At 33.1% G+C, this 24,287-nt stretch overlaps 1 protein-coding gene across 2 annotated transcripts; it reads left to right on the forward strand.

Moving 5' to 3' along the window:
* Positions 1-12,451: 12,451 nt before the first annotated feature.
* LOC110891274 (serine/threonine-protein kinase PCRK1) lies at positions 12,452-24,254 on the forward strand. Of its 2 annotated transcripts, none has more exons than XM_035980332.1 (4): positions 12,452-12,820; positions 16,610-16,870; positions 23,089-23,211; positions 23,675-24,254. In XM_035980332.1, exons 1-4 carry the CDS (start codon positions 12,467-12,469, stop codon positions 24,182-24,184), a joined length of 1,248 nt encoding a protein of 415 aa, XP_035836225.1. In that variant the 5' UTR covers positions 12,452-12,466; the 3' UTR covers positions 24,185-24,254. The 2 variants fall into 2 exon arrangements, with proteins under 2 accessions (XP_035836225.1, XP_021994662.1); XM_022138970.2 differs by lacking the exons at positions 12,452-12,820; positions 16,610-16,870 and adding exons at positions 21,305-21,667; positions 22,719-22,979.
* The last annotated feature ends 33 nt before the right edge of the window (positions 24,255-24,287 follow it).

Genomic DNA, 24,287 nt, shown 5'->3' on the forward strand with positions numbered 1-24,287 from the left:
CTGGAGGACTCGGGACAGGAGGACGGTGGAAGGGAAAAAAGCAAATAAAAAACAAAATAAACCCGTTGGAACAGGAATTGAACTCGAGACTTCAATCTTCAAAAACACATGCGCTACCAACAAATCACTAAACACATTTGGTTATAGGTTCCCTTTAAAAAATATTAAAGGGTTCCTTATGTATTTTCTATATCGCTTAACACTATAAATTACAAACCGAGGGGTTCCCGGGAACCCGTTCGATAGCCGTAGATCCGCCCCTGCATCTACCGATATCGAACATGATCGTATGGGTATTTTCGGTACCAATACCGGTTCGATACTGGTTGACACCAAACTTATCCCAACCCGTGATAAGAAAAATCATTAAAGTTAAGAAAAATATGAAAATGTATTCAATTTAACCAGTACCGATTTAATACCTGTTAAAACTAAGCCTATCCCAGCTCGTAATGCTAAAAAGAAATCATTTAAGTTAAGAAAAAATATAAATATCTATTAAACATAAAAAGCAAATTATTATTGTTATAACATTATAATAATAAAAATATAAAAAAACTATAGATAATATAATATTAAAATTACTATTCATTAACTTCTATTTTTAATATATAGATATAGATAATTTCGTAAGAGGAGTGTGTACAAAGCGCTTAATTATTGAACGACCGACCTTACCAGGCAATGGTTGAACTGGTTTAAACCGGGTGATGTTGTAATTTTTTTTAAATATACAGAATCTTTATAAACCAGTATATATGGAGCCATTTTTTTGTACAAATTTACAACTAAACAAAATTATAAAGCCTGAATGAGATAAGCAAAAAATATGGGTCTCATTTACTATATGAATCGATCAGAAAAGATTGAAATCTGGTTCAACCATTAGTTTGGTTCAATCGGTCCAAGCGGCTCAAATGGACTCATCCATACTAACTAGTTTAATACCCGTCTGTTGGACGGTAACGGATGGCTTACGCTAACAACGTAACAAACAAAGATAATGTATATTGAGGGTGTTCGGGAACGCTTCTCCTTTTCTTCTTTTCCATATCCATTTTTGATTTGTTTTAAAGGATCGGTTTATGAATTCATTGAGGTCAGTGATTAAATCATAAATCTTGAACTGAAGGGTCACATATAAGACCTATATTTGCTAGATGGAGATATGAGATGAATTTCACTTGATTTGAGTTTTTCTTTTTAGCCGATTGATTATCCTTTATAAATACATCTCTTTGTTCCTAAAAAAAATCTCATGTACTTATATATTTTTGTAAAGAAATTATATAAAGTGAAAATTCTTAATTAAGTTAAATGTTTACTAATAAAGTAATGAGATAATAATAGAAAAAAACAACTAAAATTCTTATACACAATTACACATTTTGACGTTAATCTATTTGTAATAAGATAAAGTAGAAAAAAAAAGTAAATAATAAATTAAAGGTTCTAGAGCATGAGCTATGAACATAGTAAAGCCATACTAAGACAGACGGTATGGGGGCGGCTGAGGCCCGGCGCCGGTCCCTCACACCGCCCCCATAGGTCGGCTAGTCCTTTCCGTCACCCACTAGCCGGACTCGCCGTGCCTCCCTTCTCTCACATATACCTATACATACATACATACATATATATATAAAGGGGTTCATCCCCCACCCCCTAGGTCCATCCCCTTCAAGCCCCTCCTACATGGCGGTAACGTGACGGCCCATCCCCTTGGGGATGAGGCTCTCATACCCTCGAGTCTAAGTGCAGGCACTTATTTCCTAAATATGTGAGCCTTTAAAAGTAAAATAATGAAAAGGGTAAAAGTCAAACTTTTGAGTTATCTGGCTTCCCTCTACTTCTATTTGCCTTCTCAACAAACTTACAGAGGTCGTCGCCGGCTTCCCGGAAAAGTTCAAAACAGTCTATTTTCAATATTTTTTTTAACTGTAACTACTCTACATGGTTCTACCCTTGATGAGGGTTGGTTTCGAAAGTTTAAAAGGGGCGATTACAAAGTTTCATGGGGTGCGCTCGGGATTTTCGCGAACGAATAACACTATATAATTTTTGTTCCAAGGGGTGCGCCCGTCCCTGGTGTAATAATGTGAGGTTCAACTCTTGATGCGGTTACACATTATCATATTTTTTAAAATAACTTTCGTAAATGTAGAAATAATGAAAACAATTCAAAATACAAACATACAATAATAAATCAGGAACAATAGTAGACAAAGTATGTATATGATATTTACGGTAAATAAAATTAAATATAATAATTAAAATATTTTTTTATCAAAATTAAACTAAATATTTTACAGTTGTTTGTATCTTGTCTTCTTCTCCACATCTTATCTTCTTCTTCACTCTCATTTTTCTCCAAAATACAAAAAATACATAAGCAAAATCAAATCTCCACCCCTTTTATTAGACCACAAAGTGAAAATTGCAGACAACATTTAAGACATAGGGGGTGTTTGGGATTCCTATTAAAAGTGACTTTTTGGAGCAAAAAGAACGAGAAGGAACCCCAAACATCATCTGAGAAGTTCTTCTGAAGCAAAAGGAATCCCAAACATAATGAAAATAAGGACTTTCAGAGTTAATTTTGTCTTCAAAAAGGAGTTTTTGAGAAGTCTGGATTTCTTACTTCTGGATCTTGAGAAGGACTTTTGAGAAGGAGAAGTTAAAAAGGAATCCCAAACACCCTCATAGTCTACCACACCGTTCATATCCCACCACGTGTTTCCTTGATCCGTCATTACCGTTCACAATCAAATGAACAACTCTTCACCACGTGACCATTCGTTGAAAGTTTACTCCCATTGTTACATCATCATCAGGGGCGTACCCACATATATAACAAGGTGGGCGGGCGCACCCCTTGAAAAAACAAAATTTAGTGTTAAATTCCTGGTAAAATCCCGACCGCACCCCTTGAAAATTTTCGTCCGCACCCCTTGGAAATTTTCGACTACTCCCCTTATGAAAAAAATCTTATGAATTTATAAATTTTTTTATGTGAACACTGATTTTTTTTTTAAATACAACCTAATTAACTTTCTCTTAACCTTTAACCTAATAAACACAACATAATCCAAGCCCAACCCAATATGATAATCTAATTTGAACAGAAATAACTTTCTCTTTCCGGTTATGGTTCGATTATTTTGTTGTTTCTTGTTTTATTTGGATTTTTAGGAGAAATAAAATGTTAAAAAAAGGTTGAAATTTTAGTTGTTTTGTTGTTTTTTAAACTTTAGTTGGCTGATTTTGTTATTTTAGTTAAAGTTTAGTGTGTTTAAATGGTTAGTAGAAGGAATCAACAATTAAAACTAGGATTTGATTTTAAAATTGAAAATTATGAAGTTTGGTGATTATTGTTTAAGTGTTTAGTGTTGAAAATTAGTTGTATATGTTATATAGAGAAAAACTTGCTTAGAAAAGTAGCTCTAGAAGTTTTGGATAGATTTCAAAAAATGAAAACCCGGATGGCGACATTTTAAATATATCAGTAACGACGTTTGACATGTTTTTGATGATTATATAAATTTTAGCTTGATGTTCTTTTGTTTTACATGACCCGACTCGAGCCGACCCGATATGAACCGAATTTTTTTATACACATACGGGCCTAAAATCTTTAAAAATATTCCGCACCCCCATGAAAAATTTTCTGGGTCCGCCACTGAACATCACATCATCTTCCTCTTCAAAAAAAAATCACATCATCTTCCTCTACAAATTTTACAAACCCTTACCTCCGTACACACAAGATCGAAGATGAAACTTAATCCAGACAGACTGGACGATCTTCACCAGCCGCTGCCACCGCCACCACCACCGCCGGACACTGCAACAACCGATCATGACGGCTTGAAATCCAAAACGACGTCGTTCATGAGAATTATCGAAGAAGAATGCAATTCATAAAGTATTTCATCAGTCGGTAACAACAGCGACCATCAGTGATGCTCAGAGTCCAAACACATATGATTCAATTTCCTGTTTTTTACAAAATATTATTTGAGAACAGGACAAATATTAACAATACTATCATAGGAATAAAAAAATGTAATCTAAAATTAACTATAAAAATTGTACTTACCTCAGCCGATTCATATGTAGGTTTACACATTATCGGGCAAACGATGGAGGGAGGAAGAGGAGAGTAAAGATGGAAGGACCCCATGGATGCAACCTGAAAGGAAGAAAAAAAAAGAAATAAGAAAGGTGGACTTGAGAAACAGCCGCAATTGACGAGCAGGTATGAAGCTTACTTTAACATTCTTATCCTTTGCTGCATCTTGAATCTTCTGTTCCATGTCCACTGACTATAATATCCCCAATTAGGTTTAATTAGCTGTAGTTTTTTATGGTCAGGATTATTATATATAAACACAGATATAATTGCTTATTTGCTAAAAATTAGGAAGGTGGAGAACATGGGCCATTTATTTAGGGTAACTAAAGAGTGAATAAAAACCACTGTGAGGAGCAGTTGTTGAGATTATGGGCAGGAAAAGGAGAAACTAACTACCCACTAAAAATCGATAAAAACTAACACCATTACCCAGATTTGTAGGAGCAGTTGTTGAGATCATGGGTAGGAAAAGGTGGAACTAACCACCCACTAAAAATTGATAAAAACTGCTCTAAACCGTCGTCGTAGCAGTTAATTTTGGGAGTTTACACGGCTCAGATTTAATCTCAGCATAATCGAACAGATGATATTAATTTCAAAGGTAACTTTCACTTAATGGGTTTCATATATATATAATTATATAGTCAGTTTTTTATCGGACTAGCTAGTAGAATATGGCCTCTAGAGTAGTGAATGCAAGAATAATACAAGCAAGGGAGATACCAAATAAAATAGCATTTTTTGGAAGTGCAATAATGGATAAAAACAAAAGTATATAAAAACTGGTTTGATATGTATTATATAATAAACACTAGCTTAATACCCCGTGTATTACACGGGTTAAATAAATGAATTTTATATACTAAATAATAAAACTTTATCTTTTTAAAAGCTCCCTTTATTGCACGGGTTGAAGAAATGTAATTTTATATATTAAATAATAAATAAGTTATACCTATAAGAACCATATGTATTGTACGAGTTGAATAAATATAATATTATATACCAAATAATAAAAAAAATATATCTTTAAAACCATTGTATTACACGGGTTGAATAAATGTAACATTGTTTACCAAATAATAAAAAAAAAATTATATTTTCAAAAACCCCCGTGTATTACATGCGTTGAATAAATATCTATACTATATAATAAAAGAAACCAATTTTGGGACACTTGTCATCATATTAGGCCATATCTTATGGATAATTATTATTTAGTTTAGTTAATATCTTTTAATTAATTATTGATAACTCTCATATTAAATATTATTTAGTTTAATCTCTTATAGATAATTATTATTTAGTTTAATTTTAATTAAATCTCTTCTAGAAAAAAATTCATAATTTTTTATTAATGAAACATATTTTTTTAATAAAGAGTAAATTGCCATTTTAGTCCCTGAGGTTTGGTCCAAATTGTCATTTTAGTCCAAATAGTTTTCTTTTTCTCCTCTGGATCCCTGATTTTTTCATTTTCTTGCCATTTTGATCACATTGACTAACTCAGTCTAAAAATCTGGTTATAACCAGGGGTATTTTTGGCATAACTATTGTGTTGTGATAACCAGGGGTAGTTTACAACATAATTTATAAACCTCATAATAATTTAATGCCAAAAATACCCCTAATTATAACCTGGTTTTTAGACTAAGTTAGACAGTGTGATCAAAATGGCAAGTAAAAGGAAAAGTCAGGGACCCAGAGGAGAAAAAACTATTTGGACTAAATGACAATTTGGACAAAAACTCATAGACTAAAATGCCAATTTACTCTTTAATAAATTATCTAACCATAAATTTTAAATTCCGTTTGACGAAAAGGGAACACATTCAAATATATTAACTCATTTATATCAATTTGGTATATAAACGTCTCCATCGTTGGTTTGCATTTACAAGAAATATTTATTATATAGTTTAGATTGTTCAACCCGTGTAACACACGGGGAACTAACCTAGTGATTTTATATACCAAATAATAAAAAAATATATTTAAAAAAAAACTAACGGATTTTTTTATATTTAAAGTAGGATAAGATTGAATATTAATCTGAACTAACGGATTAAATATGATTTTATATACCAAATAATAAAAAAAAATATTTAAAAAAACTAACGGATTTTTTTATATTTAAAGTAGGATAAGATTGAATATTAATCTTTATTTATTTAGTTAATATAAGATTGAAAAATCATATGATTGAATAGGTGGGAGGTTGTATTATGATAAATCGGTTAACCGTACTGAATGATAAAGATAATAGTGATTGTTGAACAAATTAATTAATCGAATTTAACAGAAACATTTGTGATGTTAGGCGGATTTTTTTAATTATTTGAAAGTTAATATCAACTTTGGAATTCGTATGAATTCTTATTAGATTTGATTAAATATTATTGATAATAAAAAGAGTTAATTACATAGTTAGTCCCTGTGGTTTGCACAAAATAACATACTTAGTTACTAATAGAATGTGATTTTAAACCTACAAATAACGTTAATACCTCCAAACGTCACAAAATGAAAAGTTAATACCCTAGAATGTGATTTTAAACTATTAGTACCTAAGTATGTTACTTTGGGCAAACCATAGGGACTAACTATGTAATTAACTCTAATAAAAATTTGTATTAGATTAGATTTTAGATTTGATTAAATATTATTAATAATAAGAATTTGTATTAATTTAGATTAAATATTATTATTTTTAGTATTATTAATAATTTTAATCAATTAAATGAGAGAATGACAAGTGTTCCAAAACAGCTTTCTTTTATTATATAGTATAGATAGATGTTAAAAAAAAACATGAAAACAAAATAAATAAACTAATTAGTTAACAACAACAACAACAACAACAACAACAACAACAACAACAACAACAACAACAACAACAACAACAACAACAACAACAACAACAACAACAACAACAACAACAACAACAACAACAACAACAACAATAATAAGAAGAAGAAGAAGAAGAAGAAGAAGAAGAATTTTTTTTTCTTGTTGGGATTTCTCTTTGGAATCAACTATTATAATCCAAATAGGCCTTTCTAGTTTATTTTTTTTTAGTTGTCAATTTAGAATGCACATCTTTTCTTTTTAGCAACATAAACATTGTAGTATTGTACATGAGTCATGAGGCGCAAATCATCTTTGGCGTCATCGTTGTATACAGGTCTCGTAAATAATATTTTTTTTCTTTATTTTAAGCATTTATGTGATCATCTCCTTATGATTTGGTAATATTTGTGGTTATTAAACTATTTAGGAGTTCGGATCTTAGTTGTATGTACGCCTACTCTCATAGTATCATCTTCATTAGCTTAATCGGCTCTATTATTAAGTCTTATAAAATGACCATCTTATTCTTTTGACAGCTACACTTTCATCATCCTTTATTTCTCTTTGCCATCATCTTCGAAAATAGTCAAAAGCCTCATCGGAGTATCTTAATTGGTGAATGTGTGGTTCGTCATTCGTGTGGATATGACTAAGTTTGGGTGTCTAGATGCCAAGAGGTTGGCCGAATCGTTTGTTGATTTTAGTTTTTGTATATAAAGTATTAGCATAGAAATACTAAAATCAACTTTGTAATTTGTCATTTACCAAGTTTTATATAGAGTTCTATTTTGTAAATAAACATTTAAAAAATACCATATTATATTATGTTTGCAATCAACTAAAACATGTTGTCAAACATGATATCACCTAACAAAACAAAGAAAAAATGTTAAGTTACATAGTGTTTATTGACCTTCCGCTTTGCCAAACATTCCAACTAACAAAGGTATTAATGTTGTCGCATTCTTGTAAATGACTCCCGAGTCGTTCCCGTTTAAATTGGATATAAAATATATATTTAAAAAACTCATACAAATGACAAGTTCTGATTCCACCACTCTAAACATTATCTTTAAAACATTATCTTTATCTATTTTAAAAACTGGTATAAATGAAAAGTTTTGATTCCACCACTCTAAACATCATCTTAAATGATAATGTCACTCTAAACATCATCTTAAATGATAATGTTACTTATTTTGGTAACGATGTATTGATGTGTATGCTTGTATTAAAACAATGTACATTTGGATGTGTTATAATATTTAGTGCTATTTATATTTTAATTTAAATATATTTTACTTTAGTATATTCTTTATCAAAAAACAATATTATTATTACTATATATTATTACTAGGTTAGAACCCCGTGTACTACACGGGTTGAATAAATATAATTTTATATACTGAGTAAAAACAATAGTTACATCTTTTAAAAATTCATGTGTTGCACGATTTGAATAAACACATGTCTTACACGAATAATGTAATCCGTTAACACATTTAGTCATTGTTTTTTTTTATTTATTTTAGTAATATTACGGTTCATATTTTTTTGGAAAGGCCCTTCACTATAATTTCAGAATTTAAAATTCCCCCACTATAAATAATATACATATATTCGGCTAAAATTTCCCCACCAGAAATAATATTCATATCTTTAATGACATTCAAATCACCTTCGTAAATATTTGTATGACAAGTATCCCAAGATTTTTCTACAAGATTACCTGATGTTGGATAATCAGTAGAAAAAAAAAATATTTTAGTAAAAAATATTTAATATACAAGAGATAAGCTATATATTTTTTTAGATTTTAATAATTAATATATTATTATCAGTTATCTTTATTATTAAAATCTCTTCTACAAATTTTAAATTTAGTATTATCAATATTTGATTTTCAATAATAATAAATATTTAGAAAAATAATTCAGACCGCCTCATAAAGCGCCATGTGTTCCTAACATGGTTTCTTTTATTATATAGTATATACTATATATTATTAAACGAATTAAAATAAATAGTGATTTTAATATTATAATAATATATAGTTTTTTTAATATTTTTATTATTTTAATATTATAATAATATTATATATTAATAAACGAATTGAAATAAATAGTGATTTTAATATTATAATAATATATAGGCTTTTTAATATTTTTATTATTTTAATATTATAATAATAGTTATTATCTTTGCTTTTTAACTTTAATTCTTTTTTAAATATCAGGGGTTGGGAGAAGGTTGGTGTCAACCGGTATCGAAAAATACCGGCACTAATTCAGAAAACGCCAAAAGTTGGTGCCGAATTGATATTGAAAATCTTTTGGTTCGGGAAATTCAGCGGTGCTACCTGGTACCATTTGCTCATCCCTGATCACGGTTACCGTACGAACAACGGTATCGTACAACTTTTTTTTGTTGATTTTCTTCAACTTTTAATTTTTTTCTTTTTTGAGTTTCAGGGGTAGGGATGAGCTCGGTGCCAACCGATATAGAATCGGTACTGATACTGAAAATACCGGTTACGGTACTATCATATGAAGGTAAAAAACGGTAGTGAACCTGTACCAGGAACGCCAAAAGTCGGTACCGAATTGTTACTTAAGATCTTTCGGTTCGATAAATTTGGTACCGGTACCCAGAACAATTTGCTCATCTCTGACCACGGGTTTCATACGAACAACATCGTTACCATACAACGTTTTTGGTTGATTTTTTATCGGTTATCTTTTAGTATTTTTATCTACATTTTCTTTTTATTCTTGTCAGCATTTCCGTTCGTAACACGCTCGTAGTAATTTCGAAACACATGTAAACACAAGCCAAATAACAAAAGAAATTCGCCGCAACGCGACGAATTTTAAACCTAGTTTGGTAATAAATATCAAATAATACTGTTTTAAACGAATAGTGAAGTAAAGACTAAAGAGCCTCAAATGAAGCCCATTTTCGAAGTTTAACCCCGTGTCTGGGCCTTATCATTCGAGATAGGACCAAGTCCTTTAAGCCCTAAGGAATAAGTCTCTATGAACATTTAAATTATAGTAATTGTTCTTTTATCAGACAACAAATGTAAATTTGATTGCCAAATATAATGAAATAATATATAAAGTTTTTCTTTATTAATAACGTTAAACACTTAATTAATAACGTGAAACACTTAGGTGTTATTTGTTTTTTGAAGAGGTAAAACGTCTGCAGTCTGCGGACCACATCTGCAGACATCTGCAGCTGAAGAGGTGTACCAAACCTCTGCAGTCTGCAAGAAGAAGACTGTTTGTTTTTTAATTTCTGCAATCATACCTTAAACACAATTATACCTAAGGACCTCTAAAATATCTATGGTACCTCTCGTCTAGTCTAGTTTCAAACGGTCCGAATTAGCCAAAACTGTCACTAATCAATCTACACCACCCAAATTATGACCTGGAGCGGACTAAAGCAGGGCTGCAACAACCTGAACAACTCGCTTGTAAATCACAGAACCTTAAACAAATAACATCTAAAAATCAACTAGAAATGCAAAAACACACAACAAGACATCATCATAAGTCAATCACAGAACCTTAAACAAATAACAGAACATTGCGATTGGACTTCAGGACATCATCAAATGCACAAAATTAAGGACTTCAGAACATTGCGATTGGACTTCATATAGCAATAACCCAAAATCCACAAAATTAAAGACTTCAGAACATCATTAAATGCGACTGAGTGGAGAAGATGAGTGGACTTACAAGAGCAAAGCTGGGGAGAGATGTGAGTTTGGAGAACTGTCGAGAGTCGATTGAGTGGAGAAGAAGGCTGTAGGGGTCGACAGTGGCAGAGAAGAAGGATGTGGGGTCAACGGTGGCGGAGAAGAAGGATGTGGGGGTTGGCTGTGGAGAAGAAGCAAGCTAGGGTTTTTTTTAGATGTGTTTTGAAAGAGCAGGAAGAGGTTTGGAAGAGGTGTGAAGATGTGATGCCAGGTCTGTGCGAGGAAGAGGCTTGGAAGAGGTTTTTTAATGAAATCATTTCCAAAAATAAACAAGCTGCAGACTCAAACGTCTACGTGAGGTCTGCGTGAAGCAGACATAAGAGGTTCTGAAGTAATTTTTATGAAAAAACAAACATCCTTTAAACTATTGAAATTACATGGCAAATTTCGTGAATATTATAGCTAACTTCTTTCAAAGTTACTTTAGTTGACTCGTTTACTCTTAGTTGTTGACCTTTGACTTTGATATAGTATTTACTTTAAAAAAAGGTCATACATTTATTTTATGTTATATTAAATCTTTCTTTAAAAACTACTTTAAAAAAGATCATACATTTATTTTATGTTATATTAAATAATTTTAAAAAATATCTGAAACTTCTATCATTTTTCCCTGGCGTCTCCATAAACTTGGGAACCTAGGCACAGGCTTAGGGCCACCAAAAAATTAGAGCCTCTAAGTTTTTATATATAGTATATGTATTAGGCTTAAATAAATATGTTTATTTCAAAACTAAACTGGTTTTTTCATTGAAGGAGCCCAAAATAAATATTGTTTAGCAAACAAATGCCAAGTTTCGGAACCCATTTCGCCTTGATTTCGAACTATTACAACACAACAACCATCGACCTAATCATCAATATTTAGCAGCCTAAAGCCTCTAAATACAGCCGCAATCATCGTTCTTACTTCCCATCGCAACCTGCTTTCAATTTCTAGACTATTCGCTATCACTAGACGAAAAAAGTAAGGATAATCACCCATTGCGTCAGGATTGGAGGAGAGTTTATCGGCGAAATTAGGGTCCCTATATCATAATTCGATTAGGGTCTCAAAAAACGTAGAAACGGCCTTTTTTTCCCTTACTATCTATTAAAATAGAATTGAGTTACAATTGAGTATTTTACAATCATCCGAATAATGTTACATAGATCAAATTAACTAATAAATTTAAAATAAAATATATCATGTCTTAAATTTTATGAAAAAAGACATTTCTGATGTCTCAAATTTCTGAATATGGTCGGTCCTGAGGGTGGGCGGGGAGGACCACCAGTCAGGGGCCGATATTTTTAAGAGCACGTTATTTAAAAAAAAATACGATATCTATAAAAAATAAATTACTAGGGTATACACATACTAACACTAACATAGGCCCACTTACAAAATTATTTGTGGTTTAGATTAGTTATTAACCTCTTGGCATCAGGTTTAGACCTTTAGTGAGCCAAATACCCAATTTCGTTACACGTTTTTTCTAACTCGAACAGGATACACAAATTCTCAGCGTCGGGCCTGTTTCTGAATATACGTGTTGAATTCATGCCAACCGTTGTCTTTCATAAAAAAAACGTAAATTTGATCAGAAAACAATTTCCTAACGTGTTAAATGGAGTCAACAGTGGCCTGGTCCCATAGGTTGAATTATATGATCAGAAAACATATATATTTGATGATTCAAATTCAAGAAATTCGAGATTTGAATTTACAAAAAATGGTGTTCTCCTGCCGATGTTTCTCATTCTCATTTGGAGAAGAGATCGAAGAATACGAAACCCGAATTGAAACCAAATCGACTTCCATCGACACTTTCTACACTGCTTGTGCTGATCTCAATGGCTACATAGCCGATTCACAAGCGCCAGATTTCCAAAATTTGGCTGGAAAACCGAGCAATTTGAGGGTTTTCACAGTCGCCGAGCTTAAGTTTGCGACAAGAAACTTTTGCACGTCTTTGAAGATCGGAGAGGGTGGATTCGGGAGAGTGTATAGGGGTGTGGTTAAGAGTTTGGAGTATCCGTTTGATGAGATTCAGATTGCTGCTAAACTCGCCAATGGCGGATTGCAGGCATGATTTTATCTTTTTCGGTTATTGTTTTTTAAAACGATTATTAGACCATCCCCAATAAGTTGTTTTTAGGGGATTGTTTTTGCTTACTCATCGTTTTTAGCAGGGGTGTTCAAAATATCTGTATCCGAAAATTCAATCCGAACTATCCGATATTCGAATTTTCGGATTCGGATTCGGATAGTGATTTTGAAAATTTTCGGATATTTCAGATATCCGAAATATCCGAAAATTTAATTTTTACTTTTATCTGAAATATCCGAAAAATATCCAAAACTATCTGCAAAAAATCCGAAATATCCGAAACTATCCGGAAAATATCCGAAACTATCCAAAAATATCCGAAAATTTATATTCGGATATCCAAAACTATTCGGAATATCTGGTTCGGAATATTAAAAAAATAATAAAAAATAAAAATTAAATAACTAACGGATATTCGGATATCCGATTCACTATCCGATCGGATATCCGAAAAAAAAATTGAAATTTCGGATACGGATTCGGATAGTAAATCAGGTATCCGAAAATTTCGGATATGTGAATTTTCGGATATCTGGTTTTGAACATCCCTACGTTTTAGTTGTTTTTACATATTGGAGAGGTGATGGTTTTATCTAGGGGTGTTCATCGAATCGAATATCGAATTTTCAAATTATTCAAATTGAATTATTCGAATAATTTTTATTTTCCCTTGACTTCGTATTCGATTAAAATTTACCGAATTCGATTCGAATTCGTATTCAATTAAAAAACCCAATTCGTATTCGATTAAAAATTCAAATTCGAATTCGATTTAATCCAAATTCTTTAAAAACATGTAAAAACTGTCAAAATCAAACATGAATTTTAAAGCAGCCATAAAGCATGATATCACATTAAAAAATTCCAAATAAAGTACCATAAGTCTAAAATTCAAAACGAGAAGTCGAGAATAACCACACCACATTAAAAGTTAATATTTATAGGGTTATAAATCTATTGATAGATTTGTTTCTTAAGTTTTAGTTATGAGTCATGTAGTGGATTGGGTAATGGGTAATTTTAATACTTTGAAAAAATTTTGAAAATAATTTATAGTATACCTTAATAAAAGTTATGTATGCATTATATATATATATATACTAATAAATAAAAATGTATAATTTTATTCGAATTTTGAATAAAATCGAATTTGAAATTAAAAATTCGTATTCGATTCATGTTCGATTTAACTGACTCGAATTGAATCGAATTCGAATTCAAATTCTTTTAATCGAATCGAATTCTTGATGATCGAATCGAATTTAAACTAATTTCAAATTTTTCAAATTCGTAACAAATTCTGAACACCCTAGTTTTATCCGATCCTATGTCTTTGGTTTCCCACAAAACACCCAAAACCAAATGGTGGTGGGTCTCTTATTTTTAATTACAAACTAGGGGTTTTTCATCACGCTACGCGGCGGGATTTGGTTGGTATCGGTCGGTTTGTTTCAGTAAAGGCACTCGCTATAGCTGCTTAAAAAAAATTAAAAAATAAAGTATATGCTCAAACAGACATTGACATGTGTTATATATCCATTGAAAACCATAAAAAAAGAATACCAGTTCCAATACTATTGGTATCGGTACCAATGTTGTTCAGTTGAAATCAATTCGTTTCGTCATGTATCAATATTCGTAGAGTTAACGATAAAAAATACGTTTTTAATATTGTTATCGGCAATGGTATAGTTTTAAATATAAAAATGAATTACTATTCATTGTTGGTTTCTGTTCGACTTGGTACAGTAGCAGCACACTATCCATGTTCAACAAAAGAAATTTTTACAGTGTTAGGAAAAAAAAGTAGCATAGTTGTGAAGTTAGATTTATATAGAAAGTTAACGTACGCAAGTTATTAAATGAAACAGATTAATTAATGAGTAACTTACAGATTAGTTAAAATATTGAGATAAATTAAAAAGAATACTTCAAAAAACTTATCACTATTCATCCTCAATTTAAATTCATATAGATAATTTTAAAAAGAAATTTGTGGTTAGTTTTTTTTTTCAAAGTGTTAATGATGTGACGTGACAATGCGGCCTCTTGTTCCTCTTCCCCCATTTGACAACCTTCTCGTTCGGATGATTCTCTAACCCCCCCCCCTCTTAACTAAGAGATATAAAGGCGAAGGGAAGTTCGAAAAAGCCTAGCAGACGGGACAATCAACCGCTTTCTATTAAGACCTTGGCATCATCTTTACCACCCTAGGAAAGATTTAGCCCTCTTTATTGAGTGTTTTTGGTTTATTTACTGGGTGGATTTTATTTTTTATTTTAGAGAATGAGTTTTTTATGTGACATACGATTATACGTTATTAAGTGTTTTAGGGATTCCTAGTAGAGATGCTCTTAGCATAATTGGACTCTTTTTGTATTGGGCTAATATTTGGGCCTTTTAGCTAGGTTAATCTTTTCTCTTGTAATTGGACTCTTTCATTATTTATAGTATTATTTTATTTTAGAGTTAATTACTCATTTCGTCCCTGTGATTTGTCAAAAATTACTATTTCAGTCCATTAAATTAAAAATTGCGATTTCAGTCCCTGTGGTTTCACTTTCGTAACCATTTCAGTCCACCTCCGTTAACACCATCTGTTTATTCTGTTAAGTACACGTGAATTGACCATAGTGCCCTTATTAATAAAAAACAAAAAGATATCTAAATGAGTTAATTACTGTTTTCGTCCTTGTGGTTTGTCAAAAATCACGATTTCAGTCTATTAGTTTAAAAATTGCGATTTCAGTCCCTGTGGTTTCACTTTCGTAACCATTTCAGTCCAGTCTCCTAACACCGTCTATTTTACCCTTAAGTTTTTAATTAAATACCTAAATTACCCTTATGTTAATTAAATATGGACTTATATGATTTTATTATTGGATTTATATGATTTTATTGTTGTATGACATATGGGCTTAAATTGGATTGTAGGGTTTGACCCACCATGGCTTCAGTAGAAGTAGAAGTCTGGCACTAATTTTACATATATGGTTCCAAAATTTTAATTTTGGATTTTAGAATAAGAAAATGTCCAGGTGAGCATTATTTTTCAAAGTCATTATGTTAATTGATGTTGCTAGAAAGATATTAATTGGGGTGGGGTAATGGGTCGTCGGACTTTAAGAGGTTGGGGTTGTGATGCCGGAGAAGATGACCAGAAACTTTTGCCAGAAATGAAAGCAGGGATGGAGTGGGGTGGGATAGCGTGGGGTTGTGTTTTAACAAGTGGGTCCTATAATACAATCTTTTAAATTTCTATGGTTTTTTATTTAATTAACACATGAGTAATTTAGGTATTTCATTAAAAACTTAACGGTAAAATAGACAGTGTTATGAGACTGGACTGAAATGGTTACGAAAGTGAAACCACAGGGACTGAAATAGTGATCTTTTACAAAACCACAGGGACGAAAACAGTAATTAACTCATTTAGATATCTTTTTGGTTTTTATTAATAAGGGCATTATGGTCAATTCACGTGTACTTAACAGAATAAATGGATGGGGTTAACGGAGGTGGACTGAAATAGTTACGAAAGTGAAACCACAGGTACTGAAATCGCAATTTTTAAACTATTGAACTGAAATAGTGATTTTTGACAAACCATAGGAACGAAAATAGTAATCAACTCTTTATTTTATTTTCCTTTGTTTTCGTTGCTGTTCACTCTTCTCTTGTAATAAACTCTAGCCGTATTTTTTGTATACTATTGCCATCATCTCATTTGAGGTTTTTTTATGAAAATCGGTTATTGTGTTGAAGGGACATAAGCAGTGGGTGACCGAAGTCAATGTTCTCGGACAAATCGAACATCCAAATCTTGTAAAACTAATCGGCTACTGCGCAGAAGACGATGGAGTTAGGGCCCATCGGGTTTTAGTTTATGAATATATGCCTAACGGAAGTTTAGCCGACTGGTTATCGCCCGAGTCAGTTGCACCTCTGTCCTGGCCCATGAGACTAAAAGTGGCTCGCGATGCTGCACGTGCTTTGGCATACTTACACCAACAAATGCCGAGCCCGGTGCGTTTGTATGACCAACTATATTGTTATGACTTGTGAGCTTGTGTTGTTTGTTATGTATACGGAGTTGTAACTGGATCAGTTTGTTTTTATTTATGTTTGCAGATAATCTTTCGAGATTTCAAACCGTCCAACATTCTTCTAGATGAAAAATGGAATGTTAAGCTTTCGGACTTCGGTTTGGCTAGATTAGGTCCTTTAGATGGAAATACCCATGTCACAACGCGGGTATACACATTCAAATGACACTTTCATTTTGTGTTGGAACACGATTATAATGGGCCACTTTGACCCAAATGGAAATTATAGGGCCAGTGGGGCTTCTATATGTTGATCTTTTGGGTTTATTCGGGCAAACACACATTATATATAAGGGTGAAGGGAGTGGTTACCTATTCTAAATAGGTAAACTCCTAATTCATCCAATCACATATTGCCATGTCAATTCATCTAAATAAGTTACTTAATGCTCAAAAACGTTGGCGTTGGTTTACCTAATGGGGTTTAGATAAACTATTTTTTTTAAAAGAAAAAATGTGTGATTGGTTGAGAAGGAATGGACCCCACCACACACCCATCTCTACCCCCCCCCCCACCCCACCGAATCGGTGAAGGTTCACCGCCCCACTTCATTGCCGATCGGTAAACACGAACGGCGGCGGTGTTACCGATCCGTAAACCGTGATACCGCCGTGTTTACCGCCCCACTCCGCTCACATATTTGAGATTAGGTGTTTCACTGTATCATAAGTCAAATCAACAATTTTTCTTTTCTTTTTTGTTTTTATTTTTTATTTTTGGGTTTTTTTCTTTATTTTTTACTAACAACATTTAACATTGTCATTTACACCCCTCACTTTATATATGTTTTCGGTTGGTCTACAGTTTATCAACACGTTTTCGTACATTTTATTTCTTAAAGTACTCCTTTCTGGCCCGATATATCAAAGCATAAAACTTATGATCAATTCTTACAAGATCCTGAACAATTTTTGTTGTAGGTTGTTGGAACACATGGATATGCGGATCCTGAGTACGTTCGGACCGGGCATTTAAGAACCGATTGTGACGTATGGAGTTACGGGGCGTTTCTATACGTGCTAATCACGGGCAAACCCCCTATTAGTCTCTATCTCCCTACAAACGAGCAACATCTTTTGGAATGGGTAGGGGATGGTAAATTCCGGTTGATTGTTGACCCGAGGATCAATGGTCAGTTTCCTTCGCAATCAGCACAAGAACTAGCGACTATAGCCGAAAATTGCTTGCTAAGAAACCGAGACCTGAGGCCGAAGATGAGCCATGTTTTGAATAAGCTTGATGAGCTTATAATGGACTCGTTGTTAGAAACTATCCCGCCATTCGTGTTGGTTGTTGACCGTGAACGAGTTACCGATCGATGGAAAGTTTCCAATGAACAACAAAGTTTGACGATAGTGAAGGTTAAACGTAAGAGAAGGTTTATATGTTTACCTCATCTAGGTTATTCTAAGAAATAAGACTAATGTTACTTCTATAGAAAATTCAAAGTTAATTATATAAGTTCTCTAATTTATTTTATTTGATTGATTCTAGTTAAATATATTTCTTTGACTCGTACCATGACTTTGATCACTACTCCTTTTCCATGATGCCAATTTTAGGAATGATTGTTTGAACTTGTCATTAAGGGGCTGTTTGGCAATGCTTTCAAACTTGACTTTTATACTGTCCAACTTTCATGAGAAGTCACTTTTTGGTTTCGTTTTTCACGTTTTGTATTTAGAATTTTATTTTGAAAATAAACATTACAAAATATCATATTACATAAAAGTTTAGTACTCATACCAACACGAATTAACACAAATTATAGATAACCTTATTATTATTATTATTATTATTATTATTATTATTATTATTATTATTATTATTTATTTGAAATAATTAGTTAAAAACCGCTCTAGGGATGGATGTGATGAAAATGATATACCTTTCTATGGTTTTAATTTATGTGGTTGTAGATTGAAAATGTTTGGAATGAGAAAATGTTAATGGTGCCCTAATGTGGAGGATAGAGGATTGAAGTGTATAGGGTGAGAAAAAAATTGAAAAAATCAATTCAACCGAATCGAAAAAAATTGAATCGAACAAAAAACTAAACCAAAATTTACGGTTCGGTTACGGTTTTGTATTTTGTAAAAATAAAACCGAATAACCTAAAAAATCATTTTTTAATGTTTATTATATATTGATAGAGGAATTGTTAATTTTATTCTTAAACGTTAAATATTTATAATAAAAACATTAGCATATTTATTTTTTCTGAAATAATTTATCCATTGCCTACAAGAAATAACATAATTTAACATAAAAATTACATGATTTTCAAAGTATTATAAAAAAATGTCTTAATAAATATTTTATAAATTACTAAAAATAGATTAAAATGTTAGGTTTATATGAACAATATTAATTAAGTATGGTTAAATATAATAATTTAAATGTATATATCTAAAAAAGATTTTTAAACCTTGGATTATACATTTTTTTAATCATACATAAATTTGTTTCAAAAACCGAAAAAGATGAAAAACCAAACCGTTGCTAAAACTGAAACCTAACAATTTTCAAAAATAAAAACACAAAACTAAATCAAACCATACACACTCTAGATTAGGGATGAGCACTGTATCCGTTCGGTACCGAACTAATACCGGCACTGAAAGTACCGGTACCGAAAAACGGGAAAAATGGGTACCGGTACCGAATACAACGGTTCGATACCGATATTTACCGGTGTTTTACCCGTAAATACCGGTACTGGTACCGAAAACGGAGAAAATGGATACTGATACCGATACCGAACATACCCGGTACAGTTCGATACTAATACGATACCTGCTCAATACTGATACCCGATATTAAATGCTCATCACTCCTATAGATTGAAGAATAGGTAAGATGGAAATGAAGAATTGCCCCACCTTAATAAAGGTGAGGTGACATATATAAGTCGGTCCAATACAATCTGAATTAGTTTACGAAACTAATTTAATTCAAAGTTACTTTAGTTGACTCGTTTACTTATTACTCCTTGATACTCCTTTGTTAACACTTTGATTTCGTACCCTTTACTTTACAAAAAGGATCATATATTTATTTTATGTTATTTAAAAAGTATCAAATTTTCTTCTAATTACCCATAATATTTATTACAAGACTATGTGTTGTGGGTGTAATTGGAGTGTCGCGTTAGAAGGCGCAAGGCACCAACGGTGGCGTGTAGCAAGGCCGACCCAGAGTAAGTGTTGTGTGGGCGACCGCTTTGGGCCCAAATTGAAATATGGCTTGAAAACTTTTTTATTTTTTTACATATTAAAAAATATTGTATGTTAAAAAAACTTAAAGGGTCTGGATTTATAAACCACAAACATTAAAGCCCAACTGTTTTCCCAATCAAATTCAGAAACCCAACTATTTCAGTGCGAGAATATGGCCCAAAACTTTTATATCGCACAGGGTCAAATTTTTTTTGATTTTCGGAGACGACCCTGACATGCAGCGCTTCTGTGGTTGGGCTCGCAAGCTTGGGGATGAAAGACGATGAAGACGCAGGTGAGGCGATGGTGGGGCTGAAAGTGGAAGAGGGGGGGGGGGTGGCTCACCACAATAACACATATTTGGTCCCGGTTGCTCAATCATTTGATAACCAGAGTCATTCTTTGATAAATGATCATTATGAGTCAGACTCAATAAAATTTGATCAACCCTTTTTTCTGTCGTTAAGGTGGAGAACTGAACCAATAATTCTCTTTTTTCATCATCAATCGAATCATTGTTTGCAACCCAGGATTCTATTTTATCAACAATCTAGTCTCCGTTCACTTTTTTTCTTTTTCTTATCAATGAATAGACCTCTTTACTTGTATGACTTACATATCTTGTATTTCTCGAAAAAGTGATTCAATTGATGAGATTTGGTATGTTACTTATGAGATCAATGATATCGAAGAGATTGATATTCAAATATTTATTCTTAAAATGTATTGATTTGACCCCATAAGCGAGACCACCCCATTATCTATATGACGTCTACGTTACAATACTTTTTTTCCGATTCAAACCTTAATAAAACATCTCACAACACATAGTTTATGAGTTACAACTGGGTATTCTATGATCATCCGATCGATATTACATAAAAGTGATAAAACAAAATAACTAATAAATTTGTAATAAATTATTTCCGAAAAGAAATAAATAATTTTTTTTATGGAAAAGACATATATTGATGTCTCAAATTTCAACATACTCGCGCCAAATTTATAACGAAAAAGTCAACCAAATTCCAAACCGTGTCAAGTGGAGTCAAAGTAACTTTTCAAAAAAAAAAAGTGGAGTCAAAGTTGTTTAAATGTTAAATTCAAGTCTAATATTTCAAATTCAAAACTTGAATAAACAAAAAAAATGGTGTTTTCTTGCAGATGTTTCTCCTTCTCATTTGGAGAAGAGATCGAATACGAAACCCGAATTGAAACCAAATCGACTTCGATCGACACTTTCTACACTGCTTGTTCTGATCTCAATGGATGCATGACCGATTCACAAGCGTCGGATTTACAAGTTTTGGCCGGAAAATCGAGCAAGTTGAGGGTTTTTACAGTCGCCGAGCTCAAGTTAGCGACTGGAAACTTCTGCGCGTCTTCAAAGATAGGCGAGGGTGGGTTCGGGAGTGTGTATAAGGGTGTGGTTAAGAGTTTGGAGTATCCGTTTGATGAGATTCAGATTGCGGTTAAGCTCGCTAATGGCGGAGTGCAGGTAAGATTTTATCTTTTAATCTCTTGGCATGTAAATGAAACGAAGGAACTCGTTTTATATGTCATTTCTAGACCTCTAAATGAACTGAACGAACATAGGTGGGTCTATTAATGTTTGTTCATTTCACTCTATTTGGAAAAGAAAAAAAAAACTAACAAACATGAATATTTAAACGAACGGATATTCTTGTTCATGTTTGTTTGTTAAGCAAATGCCGAAATGTTTTGTGTTAGGTTCGTTTGTTTGTATACCAACAAACATAACGAACATAATTATTTTTTTTAACAATAACAATTTGTATGCTTAAATACCAGGTAAGCATTTGAACCCACACCACTTTTATTGGGTAATTCGTCAGCATAGGTGGATGTACCCCTCAACTTTTCCGGCAAAGTGCATTTTTTTACGTTTTTTATATTACGCTACCCCTGAAATAAAATTACTCTACTCAAAATTTAAAAAGCCCAACACCCTAATCATCTCAAATTTTTGTTAAAAGTTCACTACACAATTTATAAGTTAAAAGCACAATTAAATGATAGATTAAAGCTAGGGATGCAAACGAGCCGAGCTGAGCCCGAGCTCGATCAGGCTCAAGCTCGAGCTCGATTAACTTATGAGAGCTTGAGTCGGCTTGGTATGAGCTTTGTTTTCAAAGCTCGAGCTTGGCTCGTTATTATCTATTAATTAGTATATTAAATAAAAATAATATGAAAATAGACTTGTTTAGGCTCGCGGACTCGATAAGTGAAGCTCGGGCTCGTTCACCAAACAAGCTTATTTTTAGGTTCAGGCTCGGCTCGTTTATTGTCGTGTTTTTATTTTTGTTTCCTTTACATTGTATGAAAGTACGGTAAATCTTTTTTTGAACGTTACCCTTTGAAATTTTAGTCTAGATCCGCCACTGTTAGTTATCCTATCATCCGAGGCTTTTTGGTTTCAAAATTTAATAGGGTCATGGGTTGATACATGAGATGCAAAATTGTATCACTAATAAATAATACACACATTGAAATAAATATGTAAACGAAAATTGGTTATTGTGATGAAGGGACATAAGCAATGGGTGACTGAGGTCAATGTTCTCGGTCAAATCGAACATCCAAACCTCGTAAAACTGATCGGCTACTGCGCAGAAGACGATGGAGATCGAACCCACCGGGTGTTAGTTTACGAATATATGCCTAACGGAAGTTTAGCAGACTGGTTATCATCCGAGTCAGTTGCACCTCTGTCCTGGCCCATGAGACTAAAAGTGGCTCGCGACGCTGCGCGTGCGTTGGCGTACTTACACCAACAAATGCCAAGCCCGGTGCGTTTATTTGATCAACTGTATTGTTATAACTTATGTGGTTGTGCACTTGTATTCATTGTTTTGTATATGGAGCTTTAACTGTATCGGTTTTTGTTTATGTTTGCAGATAATCTTTCGAGATTTCAAACCGTCCAACATTCTGATAGACGACGATTGGAATGTTAAGCTTTCGGACTTTGGTTTCGCTCGGTTAGGTCCTTTAGATGGCCATACCCATGTCACAACGCGGGTATGCACATGTTTTTTTTGTAAAGTTAGAATACGATTATAACGGGCCATTTTGACCCAAATGGAAATTTTCGGGCCAATTTGGGCCGAACGGGCTAAACCTAAAAACTGCATACAATTACATGTCAAAATGAGTCGGGTAGAGTTTTGTTGATCCGCTAACACATTTTTTTTTGTTTCTTAAAATGGCCCGTTCTGACCCGCAGGGGCGGATCTTAGTGGAGCCGTGGCAGGGCCACGGCCCTGGCAAGTTTTTCGGCCGTAGTGCTAATTTTCCGCATTTCGATCAAAATTTTGTTTATGTACTATGTTCGGCCCTGACAAGTTTTTCGGCCGTAGTGCTAATTTTAGTGTCCGTGTCTTTCGGCCCTGGCAGGTTCAACGGGCAAGATCCGCCACTGCTGACCCGAACCTTTTTACCCGTTATCCACAACTAAATAAAACTAGAATAATTTTTGTTGTAGGTAGTAGGAACATATGGATATGCGGATCCGGAGTACGCGTGGACAGGTCATTTAAGAACAGATTGCGACGTATGGAGTTACGGGGTGTTTCTATACGTACTAATCACGGGTAAACCCCCTATTAATCTCGATCTCCCTAAAAACGAGCAACATCTTTTGGAATGGGTGAAACCGTTTCTACGACATGGTAAATTCAAGCTCATTGTTGACCCGAGGATCAACGGTCAATTTCCTTTGCAATCGGCAAAAGAACTAGCGACGATAGCCGAGAATTGCTTGCTAAGAAACCGAAATATGAGGCCGAAGATGAACCATGTTTTAAATAAGCTTAATGAGCTTATAACCGACTCGTTGTTGGAAACAATCCCACCATTAGTGTCGATTGTTGACCGCGAACGGGTTACTGATCGATGGAAAGTTTCACATGAACAACAAAGTTCGACGATAGTGAAGATCAAACGTAAGAGAAGGTTTGTGTGTCTACCTAGTTTAGGTTGTTACAAGAAATAAGATCAATGTGACTTGTATAGAAAATTCAAAGTTAAAGATATAATCTTTCTAGAGTTATTTGACTGATTCCACTTACTTTAGAAGTCTTACATATAGAAGTCAC

Source organism: Helianthus annuus, chromosome 11, assembly GCF_002127325.2.
Source record: "Helianthus annuus cultivar XRQ/B chromosome 11, HanXRQr2.0-SUNRISE, whole genome shotgun sequence".
NCBI lineage: Eukaryota > Viridiplantae > Streptophyta > Magnoliopsida > Asterales > Asteraceae > Helianthus > Helianthus annuus.